Below are 15,885 nucleotides of genomic sequence, written 5' to 3' on the forward strand. Positions count from 1 at the left end.
TACTTTCAAATATATTTTTTCAAAATGAAATAATTTTTACTGATTTGTTTTCTGATTACATGAATTTCAAGTATTCCAACCCAAAATGTTGGTCTTGCTTATTCTCATACCTTATACGACAATTATTTGACTCTGGTATATTTTGAAAGCGGTGTGTAAGTTACTGTGTAAGCCTAAAGAAACATCAAAAGATTCTTAAAGGGCACAAATTAAATATATACCAACAATATACACAAGGATTAATGAGTACACATTTGCATAAGTGTGTATTCCTATAAAAAATAATCTTTCTGTTTCCTGGCTATCAAGTTTATGATGGAGGTGTTCCAGACAAGATGCACAAGCAGATGCAACAGAGGGCAGGCAGGGTGCCACAGTGGAACAGCAGTCCCTGGATCTGCTATGAGTTACAAACATTCGACCTCCTGATGAAATTGGTACCCAACGTTTTGTTATTTAAAAAAAATTTCAAGTAATATCTTTGGACAGCATGCAAGATAATTTTTTAGACTTGCTTAACCAAACAGACTGTACATTCTGAAATGTAACACCTAGTTTTTCACCCTCTCCCATCTCTGCATATTATGTCTGTCTGTCTGTCCATAGAGATAAAAATATAAAATTTACATAGGTTTTTCTGTCAGTCTTTTGGGTTGAAATATGTCATTTTACTTTCACACTCCTATATTCAAATATTTTTGGGTAATTTTTCCAGTGTACTAAATGTTCACGGTCTCGATTTTTCATGTTCCTCTTTCTGCCAAGTATTTGTCCTTCTTTTTGTAAGATAGAGAGCTTTACCCTTTGAAGCAAATGTTTATTCAGGTTTCAATGTGAGAAAATCTTAGAACTACACCCTAGAGAGAATCCCTTGGAAGTATCACCCATGTTAAGAAAAGGTGATGGCCAATGAAGTGAGACAGGAAAAAGGAGGTGGAACCCTGGCAGGAAGGGAGAGGATTCTGGGAAATAGCATATGAGTAAAAATAGCCACAGGGAGAAATTCAAGAAGACAGACAGAAGAGCTCTGAGGGGATGCCAAGGACGAAGCCTGCCTGGGCTGAGGAGAGGTGACTAACTGAGTGGTAGACATGGAGCAGTTTGAATGGGTAAATTACGAGCTATTCAGGGATGAGCCAAAGCTTGTGGCCTAGGCATTTAATAATAAATAATTAGTCTCAGAGTCATTGCTTTTGGGAACTAAGTGACCAGGAGGAAAAACAAAATTATAAAAAAATTAGTTTTTACATTACATAGTAGGTGAAACATCACTTCAGTGAATGGAGTTCCAACAGTAATATATATATATATTTAACTTTTATTAATATCTTATTTATATTTTAATTTTAATTATAATTAATTTATTTTAATTATATTTAATATTTAATTAAATATATATATTTAATTTTTTATTAGATATTTTCTTTATTTACATTTCAAATGTTATCTCCTTTCTTTGTTTCCCTCCAAAAACCTCCTATCCCATGCACCCTCCCCCTGCTCACTAACCTACCCATTCCCACTTCCCTGACCTGGCATTCCCCTACACTAGGGCAACCAGACTTCACAGGTCCAAGGGCCTCTCCTCTCATTGATGTCCAACAAGGCCATCCTCTGCTACCCATGCGGCTGGAGCCATGGGTCCCTCCATGTGTACTCTTTGGTTGGTGGTTAAGTCCCTGGGAGCTCTGGGGGTATCGGTTGGTACATATTGTTGTTCCTCCTATGGGGCTACAAACCCCTTCAGCTCACTTGGTCCTTTCTCTAGCTCTTCCACTGGGGATCCTGTGCTCAGTTCAATAGTTGGCTGAGAGCATCCCCCTCTGTATTTGTCAGGCACTGGCAGAGTCTCCCAGGTGACAGCTATTTCAGGCTCCAGTCAGCAAGCACTTGTTGGCATCCACAGTAGTATCTGGGTTTGATAACTGTATATGGGATGGATCCCAAGGTGGGACAGTCTCTGGACGGCCTTCCCTTCAGTCTCTGATCCACACGTTTGACTAGAGAATTTCACAATCAGGTCTGATATTTTATCAGGTTTGTACGCTTTATTTAGTGACATCTGTCAGTCATCTTCTGAATTGCTTTTTTGGTACTGGTATTGTAAGTGTGGCCTTTCTGCCTCAGTAAGCTATAAAAATACATTCCTCTATCTTTTCTTCTAATTGATTTTATACTTAAATCACCTTAAAATACTTAAATGGAATTGGCAAGATGGCTCAATAGGTGAGGACACCTGTCTTCAAGCCTAAGTAAGGCTCTGATTTCCTGAGTAGACAGAGAGAACTGACAACTACAGGTCGTTCTCTGGCTACCACATGTGTGCTATGGAAGGTAAGATAAATAAATTAAATGTAATCAAAATTTAAAGTACTTCAATGTTTACTCTGCCTAGAATGAATTTGGATTTGCATTTGATGACATGAAAAACCCTAAATTTTTCTATATGCATAATCAAACTCTTTCTATACAATATGATTGTGATTTGAAGTATTTGCAAATAACATCATCACATACAAAACCGATGTAATAGGGTTCTCTCTCTTATGTCACTGGGCTCCTGTGTTATTTCTCCTTTTGAATTGTGCATTCTTGAGAAGAGTATTCCTTGATTGGCATAGTGCCTGGTATGTGGCTGGTACTCAAGAAATATTTGATGGACAGGTGAGCAAGCCAATCAGGGACTTTAAAGAACTGAGATTGCAGCACAGGACAGTAGATTTGATATACCTTCCCACAAATACTTTTACATTTTCTGAAATAACAGTATGACTAAATTACATTATGTTTCTTTTGGGCAAGAAGTAAAATTAAACAATCATGCACAAGTTAAAATCAGCTTATTTTGGTAGTACTTCTACTCCTTAGTATAGTAAAAGGATTTTCCTTTGTTTTCTGAACCACGACAAGGGGGCTTTGACAGTTAGTAGGTGTTGCCTGATAAGGCTGCCTCTGTGTATGCACACACATATAACTAGTGTGCTGAAACACATGGGAGTGCGCAAACCACTTAGAAATACAGATGCACTTCATATTAAGTTTATACTGTATTCAGATCACCATGATGCAAATTTCAGCAGTCATCCCATTACAAGCTTCGAGTGTACAAGGCAGAAGCCCTGCTCCCAGTTGTCTGTCCTTATATCCTCATTAGTGTACTGAAATAGGATGCAGCTTCTCAGAAGAGGAGCAGCGACTGCCGTCAAGATGTATGCATCAAAATATAATTAGTGAGAAGACTTTTTTTCTCTTTTAAAAGGCTGACTTACAATGGGTGGTTTTAAACAACACATCTTAAGGGAGGAAGCCCACATAGCAGCAGGTTTGGAAAACAGGATGTACCCACAATCAACATATACTCTTCTATCTTCACACAAGCACAGAGAAGCTGGGCTCTTGGTCATAAATATGTCTTAAGTCATATTCCACCACCAAAGTATACATTATTTGCTAACATCACACAGCACTTGGTACAATATCAAAGTGGACTATAATTAACTGGGTTTTGTGTTGTTTTTTATGCCATACACATCGCTAGATTCAGAGGTTACTTAAGTGACCCACAGTGCTTTGCATATGTCAGGTGTTCTCTGATGAATAGATAAAAGCAACTTTCAAGTGATTTGTTATCTATGCTGACTGGCCTTTTACATTTGAATTGCGTGTCATCAGGTAGAAGATTACCTACCATTAAAAATGTGCTCATTTTAATTAGACTTGAAGAATGAGTTTGGGTTAATTTGCTTTAAGTCCATGCTTATCAGGACTAACCTTCCTTTGTATTCCATAGCACTTTCAATGAGAGACCATGCAGTATCTCAGCTGAAGTACCTAGCAGTTCTGGTATTCCTTTCTCCCATTTTAGGTCACTTTTCCACCTTGCAGCTAGCTCCTCAGTTCCTGGTCTTGTGTATCATAAAACAAACCAACACAGCACAACAACAACAACAACAAAAATGATACAAAATTACATCCATCATGGGCTTTTCCACTTAGGAATGTGATTTCATTTCAAGTGTTACCTACTTTAAGAAACCTTACATTATCTTTCTGCTGTGTGGTGAGTGGATGGGAAGAGAAGGGAGGTACAGAAAACTTTAACACACTTAAACTTTATTGTGTGGGTACACATGCACCACAGCATGCGTGTGAAAGTCAGAAGACACCTTGTCTTGCCCAATGTTGCCGTGGTGGCCCAGTGACATCTGTAAAAATGATATTTTACAGACAGAGGCAAAAAAAGAAAAATGTCTCCTGGGAATAACAGAACTCTCTGTATATTTGGAAGCTGATAATCTCACCTGGAAATTTACTTTACTCTCTTACTTTCTGGCTATTTAAGATGGGTCCTTAGTTCTCAAGTAACAGTTTGCCATGACTTCCTCCTTTTCTCTCTTCACTGGGATTCCAAAGGCCTGGCTGATAATCGGGTCTTTGAAGTCAACTCACTGACAGCCAAACCCCCTTTTTAGAATTGCAATGCCTTGCCTCATAGTTGTTTACATAATTACTACCTTCCAACCACATGCAGGTTTTTATGGCTGTGCGTATGTGTATGAGGATGGATCTGGCATTCTGGTACTGAAAGCATTGAAAGCATTAAGTCAGGAAGTTTTGTTTCACAAGATAGAAGGCTAAATGTTAGACAAGGATTTCTCACAAGAACTTGTTAAGACCCAGGTGGTATAAGAAACTTCAAACTCTTTGAAGATTTACTGTAAACTATGAGTGACTCTGTATTCTAATCAAGAAGTTTGATGGCATCTGTAAATTGATCTTCTGTATCTGTTACTTGAGAAACTTTGTACTTGATTGATTTTGCATTTCCTTGTACCAAATGGCTATGATTACTGTGCCTGCCTCACTGGCTACAACTTTTGAAATGGTAATACCAACCCTTTGTGTATAAAAATCCTTGCCTTAGAGCTCCAAAATACATTCAGTTCAAACCACCTCTGTGTGTGTGTGTGGTTTGTTCTGTCTGTCATCTCAGCCGGACCTGTGCCTTTCTGGACCAAAAGAATCCTGGTTGTCCTGTGGCAGACTTCAATCTGTAACACAATGTGGGTTCTGGGGATCTAAGTCCTGGGTGTGGTGGTTGTGCTCTCACTCTACCCATCTCACTGGCCCAAAGGCCTATGCATTTTAAAGAAGTAGAGCAATTCTCTAAGAGCTAGCACACTTGGTGCCCTGAAACCTAGGCTTTCTTTCATGTTATCTTTTTGGCAAATCCAGTCTGATGACCATATGGGTCACTGCATTTCCCTCTTTAACACCACACACCTTACGTCTCTCAGACTTCATTCTTAAATAACATTCAAAGCTATGACCACTGTCATTTATATCAACTTAACCTCAATTATTTGAGAGGTATTATTATAAAAACTTCTATCGCACAGCCGCAGCTTCTTTCTGGATCTTTGAAACCAATTATTAAATAAAATCAGGTTATAAATAACTAGTGGGGTTTATAATTCTATCTCTAGAAAGCAGGAGAACCCACAAACATGGCCCTTCTGCACCCATCTTCAGACTAGTGCACTTGAAAGGTTCCAAGTCAACATTTAGGCTCAACCCCAAACAGGCATGTAACCACATCAAAGCCAGACATTATCATTTAATTTCTTTAGACTCAACAAACCAAGCATATAAGAATGACATCATTTTCCAAAAGTAAAGCAAGGGGGGGGGGCAGTGATTATCAGAAAAAAAATTACGTAAAACACTGAGGTTTTAAGGTAATATGAGGGAAAATAAAACAAAACTATAAATAATAATTTTACACATGACAACTAAAATTGAGACTGATTTGTTATTGAAAGTGCTTAGCCAAAGTCAGGAACTGATGTTAACAGGAAAAGAAATCAACAGGACCCATGAATATAATGTACAAACACACAGTGAAGGATTTTGTTCGGTTTTTTTTTTAAGATAACATCTGATAAAGTGGATGTGTCAACTTAACTACCAACTTTCAGTCAGTGCTCTTCTCTCTGGATTTAAATTTAACTATGTACTTTGCCTTTGAATTAAGTCCAACAAGTTTGTTCTAATACCTCTACAAGGAAGAAAGACACAGAATCACTTACTTTCACAAGCTCCTGCTGAGGCCAAATCTGAATAGGTTCCACCTGCTGAGGAGTCTGAGTTTGAATACCATATGTATTGAGAAAAACTTGAAGGCTAAATAGAGATCAGAGAGATGCGGTGGAGAGGGAAGAAGAGAAAGCTATTTTTAGACGATGCATTTATAGTTCAGGAAATATGAATGAAGGAGGTAAAAGGAATGTGCAGGGCTAGCTTGGAACTTATGGTAACTCTGTCACTATCTGCAGTACACCATGTATCCCAGAATCCATGGCCCTCAATGGCTTCTTCTCCAAAGTATTGGAAGCCTTGCAGGGCAGTCAGAAAGGCAGTGATTTTGGTATTCTGTCATCTATGGGCACTAACTTCTCAAATTAACATCCATGCTTAAACAGGAAAAGTATACTTGATGACATGTAAGGTCACACTGATGATATCGAGAAACTGCTGAATTTTATTCCTACTGCCACCCTCAGTGCGACAAACGTGAAGCAGCACCCACTCCACCTTCAGTATGATAAACGTGAAGCAGCATCCCTCCCTTCCCCACAGAAGAGTACAGCACTCATCTGCATCTCACCGTTGGCTTTCTGCTACAAGTGCTACATGAACCACCAAGTCATTCTCCAGTGGACCCTGCAAGGGAGAAAAAGAGGAAGGAGAAACGTTGAAAAAAAGATTTGGTCATGCCAGCTATAATGAGAATCAAGGACAATATTAACTATCTCTGAGCAGTTCATTAAAGTGATGGACACCAGCTAGATCTAAGCACTGCCTTTCTTTTCTTGCCCACCACTGCCTACTAATCAATTTGATGATGTAGACAGAGTAACGGAAGACCGAGGAGGTAAAGTCATAAATCTCATCACTACTAGAGAGGCTAGCTTGTCAGGGCTTTTTTGAATGATGCATAAGGGTAGTTTGGGGACTGAGAGTAATTTTCCATCATTTAACTCTGAAGGGAAGATGAGGAACTAAAAATAAAAAGTTCAATTTATGTGCTCTCCATAAAAAATGACTGTGAATTAATACTTCATTTGACATCTTAACCATATATAAGATTATTCCCTTTGCTGTTAGCCAGTTCTCCTTTGGTATTTTATGTATGTATGTATGTAATATTTGATATATATCAAATAGTTTTTTTCTAATATATAGCTCATACATATTTGGCTATATAACATTATGTTCACTAAATATTAGCTCTTGGATTAAGTGGTTATAATCAAAGATTGTATTGGATATTTATTACTCTTGTGGGAAGAGTCACTATAATACATATTATACATATATAACTAAAATATATGCTAAAATAAACCAAATTTCAAGCCTGTATAAATTAATAGTATTAGGAAGCTCTGAAAGTAATGAAAAAAAAAAAACCACTTCCCAGTAACAAGTCCAGCATCTCCAACAGTAAGCTGTAAGATAGTATGTTGAAAAATTAAGCCCACCTTACAATGTTATAAACTACTACTTAATAAGACCTTGCAAATGACTGTTTCTCAAAACAAAGAGAAAAGTTAATTATTCAGAGTCTCATCAAGATTTCCAACAATGAATACAATCCTTAAGCTGATGGGAACTAGTAGTTACTTTGTCTCTGGGATGAAGATGTTTGGGTTTCTTAGTAAAGAGCACATCAAAACACATACCTCACCAACAATAAAGCAGTCACAGACCGACTGGTCAGCTGCTATCTGCTTTCTGATTCGCACACAGGGCTAGGTTAACACTGTTGCCACTGGGATGACTGTGTTCAGAGCTAAAACAGCCTTTATACCTTGAATCACAGTGAGTACTTGGTTAGGACTGAAGAAATCTTAACAGTACTGAAAACCAGCATGTGACAGAGTTGGAATTCACTGTCACCTACCAGGTGGGGCTGGGCTCTGCACCTCCAGACGACACCCTCTCAGTCCACTCCACATGCAGAAAGTAGAAAGCATTTGGCAGGGGTGGTCCTACTACAACTCCATTCCTTTAGCTACCCAATTCAGAACCATTTTCTTTACAAACCAATTGCTATCTAAAGATTGTAATTTTGCTGTGACAATGTTCTTATTAGAAGAGAAGGTAATTCGTACTTTCTGAGTGATAATTTCTCTAACAATGTAATATTTCAACTTCTAAAAGTTTCTTTCTCCCCTTCTCCTTTCTGCAGCCCTATGGTACCAACATTCTCTGTTTTCCTCATTTATTTACACACTCACTTGACCAAGTACATTACAATGATTCTCATTTACTGATGAGAAAGCTGAGGCAGAGACTGTTTTTTTAAACAAAACAGAACAAAACAAAACATATCAGGGGCTGGGGCAACAGCCTGGGACAGAGCACATGTCTTGAATGAATGAGGCCCCTGTGTTTGATCACAGCAGCACAATAACAACATTTATAAAACCAAATTAAAGTCAGCAAGTGGCAAGGTTGGTATTCAAACCAGTCTAGCCTATTTCTTATCCCATTACAGTGTACTACGTGCCTTTTTAACATGGTGCTAACACAACAATAAGTCTCAGTAGTTCTACCTGCCGCCTCTTCACTCCACACACCCTTAACACAGTACATCTCTCCATCTGCATCGTCAGTGGCATCCTAGTGGAAGGCTCCATGATCCTGTACTTAGTGGTCAACTAACTGTTCTATCCACTTCAACCTCAAGTCTGTTCCTTCATAGCCTCCATCCTTCAGACAGGTATTTAAAAACCATATAATGACCCCTGAAAGTCTAGTCTTCAGACAGGTATTTAAACACCATAGAGATGACCCCTGAAAGTCTGGTCTTCACACAGGCCTTTAAAAACCTCAAGGCCATTCATCATTCTTGACTGAGTCCCCACCTCACCCCACATGCATACCATACAGACTCCCCCGTACTTTCCTGTCACCTGTAGGACAAGAACCAAACTGTTCCTCATGGCTTTAAGGCCCTGCTCTAGCTCCTGTCCACCTCATCTCCCTCTATTTCCCACCATGTTCTAGTGACACTGAGTTCTCTCTGCCCTTTGAACAGCCGAGTTCCCATTACAGGGCTTTTGCAGTGGCTACAATTACTTAGTATGCTTTTTCTACAGATTATTGAATGAAGGTCTTCTCATCACATCAGTCTCCACCATGATCCCTTCCTCTGGAAGTCTTCTCTTTTCTACTGTGGACTTGCTTTCCCTGGGGCTCTCCAGCTCCTGTGTTGCACTTTACCTTATACATCATGTCAGCTCCAGAAATTGTATTATATTATTATTATTCAAACAACAGAAAGTAACTCTTATAAAAATATTAAATCCATTTTTCCTTCCAGACCCTGCTCCCAGAACGACCACTCTAAGATTAATTATTTATTGATAAATGCCAAGGCCAAAAGCTTTAGCTCATTTTCTCACTAGTTTGAAACTCATTTAAAAGAGTCTACATTTCCCCTTTTTAGTCCAATAAAGGGCTCTGTTGCTTACATCATTAAATTATATACATACAATATGAACACTTATGAAAACTATCAGGTAAGAATGACTTTTACAATGTCTAATCCATTTGTATTTGGCAACTTTGGAGAACATACTCTATTATCTATCCTCTTAGTGAGTTAGTTTCATACGTAAATAGTTTTCCATCATAATTTGTACTTTTAAACCTAAGAATATCTTCTTAGACCATAAAACATTTTCTTAAATCCTAAACAACTTATGTTTAATTGTGAGACTATCTAGTCTTCAAGTACATCAGAGGCCTGAGAAGGAATAAATATTTTTTGAGCATTCATGAAGTACAAAGTAAACAGTTCCCAAAACTATTGAAATGACTGAGGCTACCTGAGCAGAATTGTCTCTATAATACTGGAGCACCTATTGTGAGCCTTCTGGTCCAGAATATGACAGACAGATTTTCTTGTGAAGCAGGAATTATGATAGATTTGCCTATCTTGTCCTTGCAAACCTCAAGTCAACGTCCCTGAGTCTTGTTTGTCCAGTTTGGACAGCATTCTGTCTGCAACTGAAGCAAGGGCATGTTCTTGCCCTGTGGCTACCTTGCCACATTTGAAGTGAACTCCATAAGGAGGTTCTTCGATGCTCATCATCTTCATTGAAGTAGAATGAGGATGCTGCTAGGAGCAGACCTGTCTTACTGTCCAAAAAAGATCTTTTCATAATAAAGCATCTTTAAATGCCATAATCTGTAGATCTCTAGGGTTTTTGAAGACTTATCTATCTATGGTATATCTGAATTGTTAGTTTCTATTTACTATTTGTTCAATTTTGAAAAAAATATTTCTGTAATAAACTAGACTAGCATCTAACGTGATCATATGTTTGATTAACTATTAACTTGAATTTCTTATCTAAAACAGTTTGTTATATTACACAGATTTCAAATGGAGTAGAACTTAATATTACATTTTTAAATATTAGATAGGTATAATACCTTAATCAGAATTTTAGAGTTTTAGTATGTTGTAAGCAAATATAACCAAATACAACCTTAATTTTGTATCAATACACAAAGATCTATATCAATGTAAGGTTTTTTACTTGCTAGTACTCTTTGATCTAAGAGTAGATTCAATAATCTACCCTTTTTTCATATTATTTCTATATTATTCCCATATCCTTTCATTTTTCATTTCGCCTTTCTTTCCCCCTAATACTAGATAGGAAAGAAGAATAGAGGAAAGAAAAGGGAAAAGAAAAAGAAATTTCTCAATCTAACCTTTCTTATTTTGTTTCCTCCCTGATCCAAAACCATTACAATTTGTTACCACCCCCTTAAATGATAACAAACATTCATCATCTGTAGAATGACCATAAACCATCCACTCCACCTTTTGGAAATGGGGCACAGTTCTGTCAAAATTGTTTCCTGCTGATTTGGGGCAGTGTTTTTTTTTGGGGGGGGGGGAAGCCCTGAAAATTGAGAAAATGGTCAAGTCTTAAGAGATCTAGCTATACTAGTTATTGTCTACTCTGCATGCTAAGGAAGTTAGGCTTAAGTAATGTCCTGACTGCATCCGTCAGTAAGGCTGAGCAAATTGAGGTCACCGTCTGGAAGCAAGTTCTGATGACACAGTTATTAAGGCAGTCTGAAACAGGATCAGGAAGGATGCTGGAACAAATGTCACTCAGCACCTCAGCATCACTGAGGGTGCATCATGTCAGGGCTGTCCTTCTGGTTTGTTGTTTTTTGTTTTGTTTTGTTTTTTAATTTTCTGTGAACATATAAGCTTTCAGCGGTAATACATATTTCTGTATTAATATATGTATGGAATGTGCAATTTGCACAATTTAGTTAAAGATGTTTCTTTGCTCTCTGAGCAGGTGAGGCATCTGTCTTTTTGTATATAAAATTTCAGAGCAATAGATGTCAGATTTGTACTTAGTAAATTTGGGAGCTGTTACTGTTTGCAAACACATTTAATGTTGCATAATATGTAATAAATTACCTCAGAAATGTGTATCAAATCATGATATCCATGCTTTTGTCAAACTTTTCACATTTCCTTAGCATCAATGCCACTACAGCCAAGAGCTCATATTTTTAAAAAATATTAAATTCCAAGTTTTTCTTTCAAAGCCCCAGCTGCCCGACTGATGACTCTGAGACTAATTATTTATTATTAAATGTGTTGTTCACAAGCATTGGCTCACACCCTGACTACTCTATGTCTACCACTTGGTTAGTTACCTCTTTTCAGTCCTGGACCCTTCTTCCTTCCTGTCTCCTCAGAGTCTCCTGAGTACAAGCACCTGGTGGTTTATGTCTATTTCCCTATGTCTCTATTAATTCTTTCTCTAGTCTCCTTTTATTCTCTCACTCTCTCCCTGAATCCTCTCTTCCTGTCTGACCTTGTATTTCTGCCTCAGTGCATTGGCTACTGGCTTTTATTGACAGCTGATACTTGTAAGGGATTCTTTCTACAAATTCCTTCATAGCAAGGGCTTTGAGCTACCTTGTGTTTATTGTTCTGCCTCATTGCCATTACTGTTTGATAAACAACTGCCCAGGCAAGTCTCTCAATTCAGTATTTATCTGTAATATGGGAATATTATGCTTACCAGACATGGAAGTTCAGAATAAAAAGGAGGCCATGTAAAGTTTTCACAAACTTTTATTTACAACACAAATGACATTTATACCATTGTTTTTCGTGTGTCTCTGTTGCATTTGTTATTTAATTCTGTTCAAACTACCCACTGGTGATGGTACAAGTTCCTCACTACCTGCCCCCAATGTTCTGGGTTCCCGAATGAAGGGCACACACATGTAACCTTATATTTTAATGTCTTACACAGCTCAATGACTGGGCCACTTCCAAACTTCCTGGTTCAGACTATACAAGTAACATGATTTGCTGATTCCTCCACATGGGAACAACCCTGTGTCTGGCTTACACATAAAAATGTCTCAAGCCAAAACCTCAGCAAAAATTAGACAATGAATCTTGTTGGTTATAGAATTCTTGAGGTTCATTATATCATCCTTCACATAATATGAATAAAGATTTATTATAATTGGTTATTGATCAAATTATGAAGATTTATTCATTTATGAATGAAGCAATATATATCCATTGCTCCTATTCAACAGGAAGAAGCCATGGAGAATTGTCATCCCTATTTCTTGGGTTTGAGTGTCTGGTTATGATTATTCTATAAATTATAGATAGGCTGTCGTTTTAAGAGATGATTTATAAATGGTCATAATTTTGAATAGGGAAGAAACTAATTAGAGAACTTAGACTTGGGGATTTCTGTCTTTCCTTTGTTCTTCTCTATCCTTTCCTAGGTAAATAGAAGGAGGTTAAAGGGGAAGGGGGGATAGAGTAATGTTATAAGAAATTAGTAAATTTATTCTTAAATAAAACATTGTATAGACATAATCTTACATTGGTAGAAATCTTTATAATTGATGCAATATTGTACAGGATTAAGGGTTTCATTGGGGTAAATCTTTATATATTGATACAAAATTTAAAATTAATTTTGTTACTCTTAGATAGGCAGTGTGCCTATGAACCTCATTTAAGAATATAAGGCTTAGACACAGTCCTTCTAATAGCTTCTATTACAAACTGTTTAGGATGATTAAGTAATGTAAGTTAAGGGCCAGACAGAAAATTCATGGTTATATTAGATTCTGATTTAATTATAATAAAGTGTTTTCAATATTATTCAAATAGAAATAGCTAAGGGTAGCCAAGGTTTAACAGTTTACATATACTATATATAGATGGTCTTCAAAAGTATCAGGAATCCACAGAATGACATTAAAATTCATTTCATTATTAATAGTTTTTTTTCTTTTTTACTAGAAGACATTTCTACTCCTGAAAGTAGCCCCTTCATAGTTCAAAGAAGATATTGAGCATCATAACCTTCGTATAAAGTTCCTCCAATTGTGGCAAGGTTGCCATTGGACAAGAATTTCCCTAATTCATCTCTACAGACAAAAAAAAAAAAAATACTGTCCAAAAAAGGACACATGACATGAGATGGTTGACAGCTTAGCTCTGCCAATACTGGGTAAGCTGGTCCTTCATAATCCCTGCTTAAGGTCAGTCAGATGGTTCTGAGCCAGAAGGCTAAAGACAGATGCTCCAACATTTTGAGGAATAGGGGAAATGTTCAAGTAGTCAGCTGTCTTTATAATTGTTTAAGTTTTGGAATCTATATTTTTGTGCTTCCTATACATTTAGGTAATATTTAATCCATTCTTGGAACACTAACAGGGTAGAAGTCTAGGTACAGTCTCATAATCAAACTTAAATAGTTTAACATTAAGAAGATGATCTAGATTTGAAAGGATGGTTTTCAGATGGTAATACAATTTAAAATAAAACATTATTCAGATATAAAATTGTAAACTCTTTTTTAAGTTAAGATAGATGCTATAGTAATGTAACTAAATTGAATAAATAGATGGCCTGGACATTGTTAATATATATCATACCTTATAGTTTATATATGTGTTATAACTATGTTCAATGTATATCTGAGAGAAGAGGCCTTTTTAATGGATGAGAAGATGTAGGTGTAGATTTGCTCTAATAATATTTATATTATGCTAATTGTGTTCCCAATATTACATGAAAATCCACAAAGTCCACAATAAGACTCTGAGGGTCCCCACCTCCAGTTGGTTTTGGTTGTTAAATAAAGTTGCCAGTGGCCAATGGCCTGGCAGAAAGACAGAGGCTGCACTTTTAGGAGTAAGGGACAGAGAAAGCAGAGGAAGCTGCCATTCTAGGAAGTAGCTGTCATGGCTGATAAGTAAAGGATAGAGAGACTGCCAACATATGAGAGCTGGGGAAGAACAGCCCCAGCCCTCCCAAGCCCCAGCTGGGTCTAGGGCAACAATAGTAGAATATTGATTTCATTAAGCAATAACTCATGAACATTAGAGGGGAGGTGCTAGTCATGTGGATGTTTGGGAGTGGCCTGCCATTGCGCTGTTTAAGACATATTAAAATATAAGGCTACATGTGTGTCTTTCATTCAGGAACCCAGAACATTGGGATGGGTAGTGAGGTACTTGTGCCAACACCACTGGGGTGATTTGAGCAGGATTAATTGATAATTGCACCATGCATCCTCAAGCCACCTTTGTCTCAACCAACCTTTGCTTACTAATCTATACACTGGAAATAATAAAAGTCTACTTTACGATTAGGGATATAGCCTATTAGTAGAGCATCTGCCCAGCATACACATGACCATAGACTCAATCTCTAGTGCTACGAAAAAAGAAAAAAACAGAAAAAGCCAAAACAAAATGTCTACTGTATATAATTATGGTGGCCACATACATTTAACACTGGAATTGAATACCACTAATTCTACCACACATCTGGCATCACTCCAACAGCTTCCTTGGTTTTCTACTTCACACTGGCCTCTGACACACATCTGGCATCACTCCAACAGCTTCCTTGGTTTTCTGCTTCACACTGGCCTCTGACAGTCTTCGGTACTTATAGCCAAGTTACTGTTCTTGTGTCATTGACTTGCATAAAGGTGGTTGCCAAAAAATATTTGTAAAATAAATGGAGAGAAGAATGGTTGGTAAGAGAATAGACATTCCTATGTAGTGTTAAGACATCTCCCCTCTTCTCCAAACTAGCATCTTCCAAATAAAGCCAAAATTTTGAAAGGACTCCTAATAACTAGATGTAATGTTCTCGCCTGTTTACATTTGAACTCTTCACTACAAAACACTGTCACTTTCACCCATCTCAAGTTTCTGCTTGCCGTCTGTCACATTAGGACTGCAATTCTCCCATCTATCCACATCCTCTTTTGGAGTCAGTCTCCATTAAGTATGGCTGCAAACATCAGAATGTTTGAATATCTTCCATTTCTGCTACCAAAAGCAGGTTCCCATAACAGTCACTGTGTGTTGGGGATTTGATTTGTGCTTATATGGGAATTCATACGTCTGTAGCAGGACCCTGCCAACAGTTGGTTTCTTGACTGGTCAATAAAAGAGCCAGCAGCCACTGACTGGGCAGGAGGATAGAGACTGGACTTTTAGGATTTCCAGGCAAGAAACATAGACACAGGAAGAGGGAATTAGACATGAGAGGGTTGCAGAACAATCCATGCCATTGTGAAGGAGCAGGAGGGTAAGTTGGCTGAAATGTAGGTATAAACGAAAAGCAGCCCCAAGGGAGGTCTGCCCAGAAGGAAACAGGCTGCAAAGATAAAATATAGATTTAGAAAGTGTTAACTCAGGAATACCAGAGGGGAGTGTGTGCTAGTCTTGGGGAGGTTTAGAAGTGCGCAACCACTGAGCTAAAATATAAAGGTT

General features: G+C 37.6%; 1 protein-coding gene across 7 annotated transcripts in view; it reads right to left on the reverse strand.

Annotated features, from left to right (window-relative positions):
• The window catches only part of Phkb (phosphorylase kinase regulatory subunit beta), a 185,136-nt gene that overhangs the window by 42,266 nt on the left and 126,985 nt on the right, over nucleotides 1-15,885 (reverse strand). For all 7 annotated transcript variants that reach the window (XM_052167173.1, XM_052167171.1, XM_052167170.1 and 4 more), the window contains 2 exons: nucleotides 6,668-6,723; nucleotides 6,090-6,183 (listed from right to left, as the gene is read on the reverse strand). In XM_052167173.1, coding sequence (XP_052023133.1) covers nucleotides 6,090-6,183; nucleotides 6,668-6,723 — 150 coding nt within the window. The remainder of the gene's footprint in view (nucleotides 1-6,089; nucleotides 6,184-6,667; nucleotides 6,724-15,885) is intronic.

This window comes from Apodemus sylvaticus, chromosome 21 (assembly GCF_947179515.1).
Source record: "Apodemus sylvaticus chromosome 21, mApoSyl1.1, whole genome shotgun sequence".
Lineage (NCBI taxonomy): Eukaryota > Metazoa > Chordata > Mammalia > Rodentia > Muridae > Apodemus > Apodemus sylvaticus.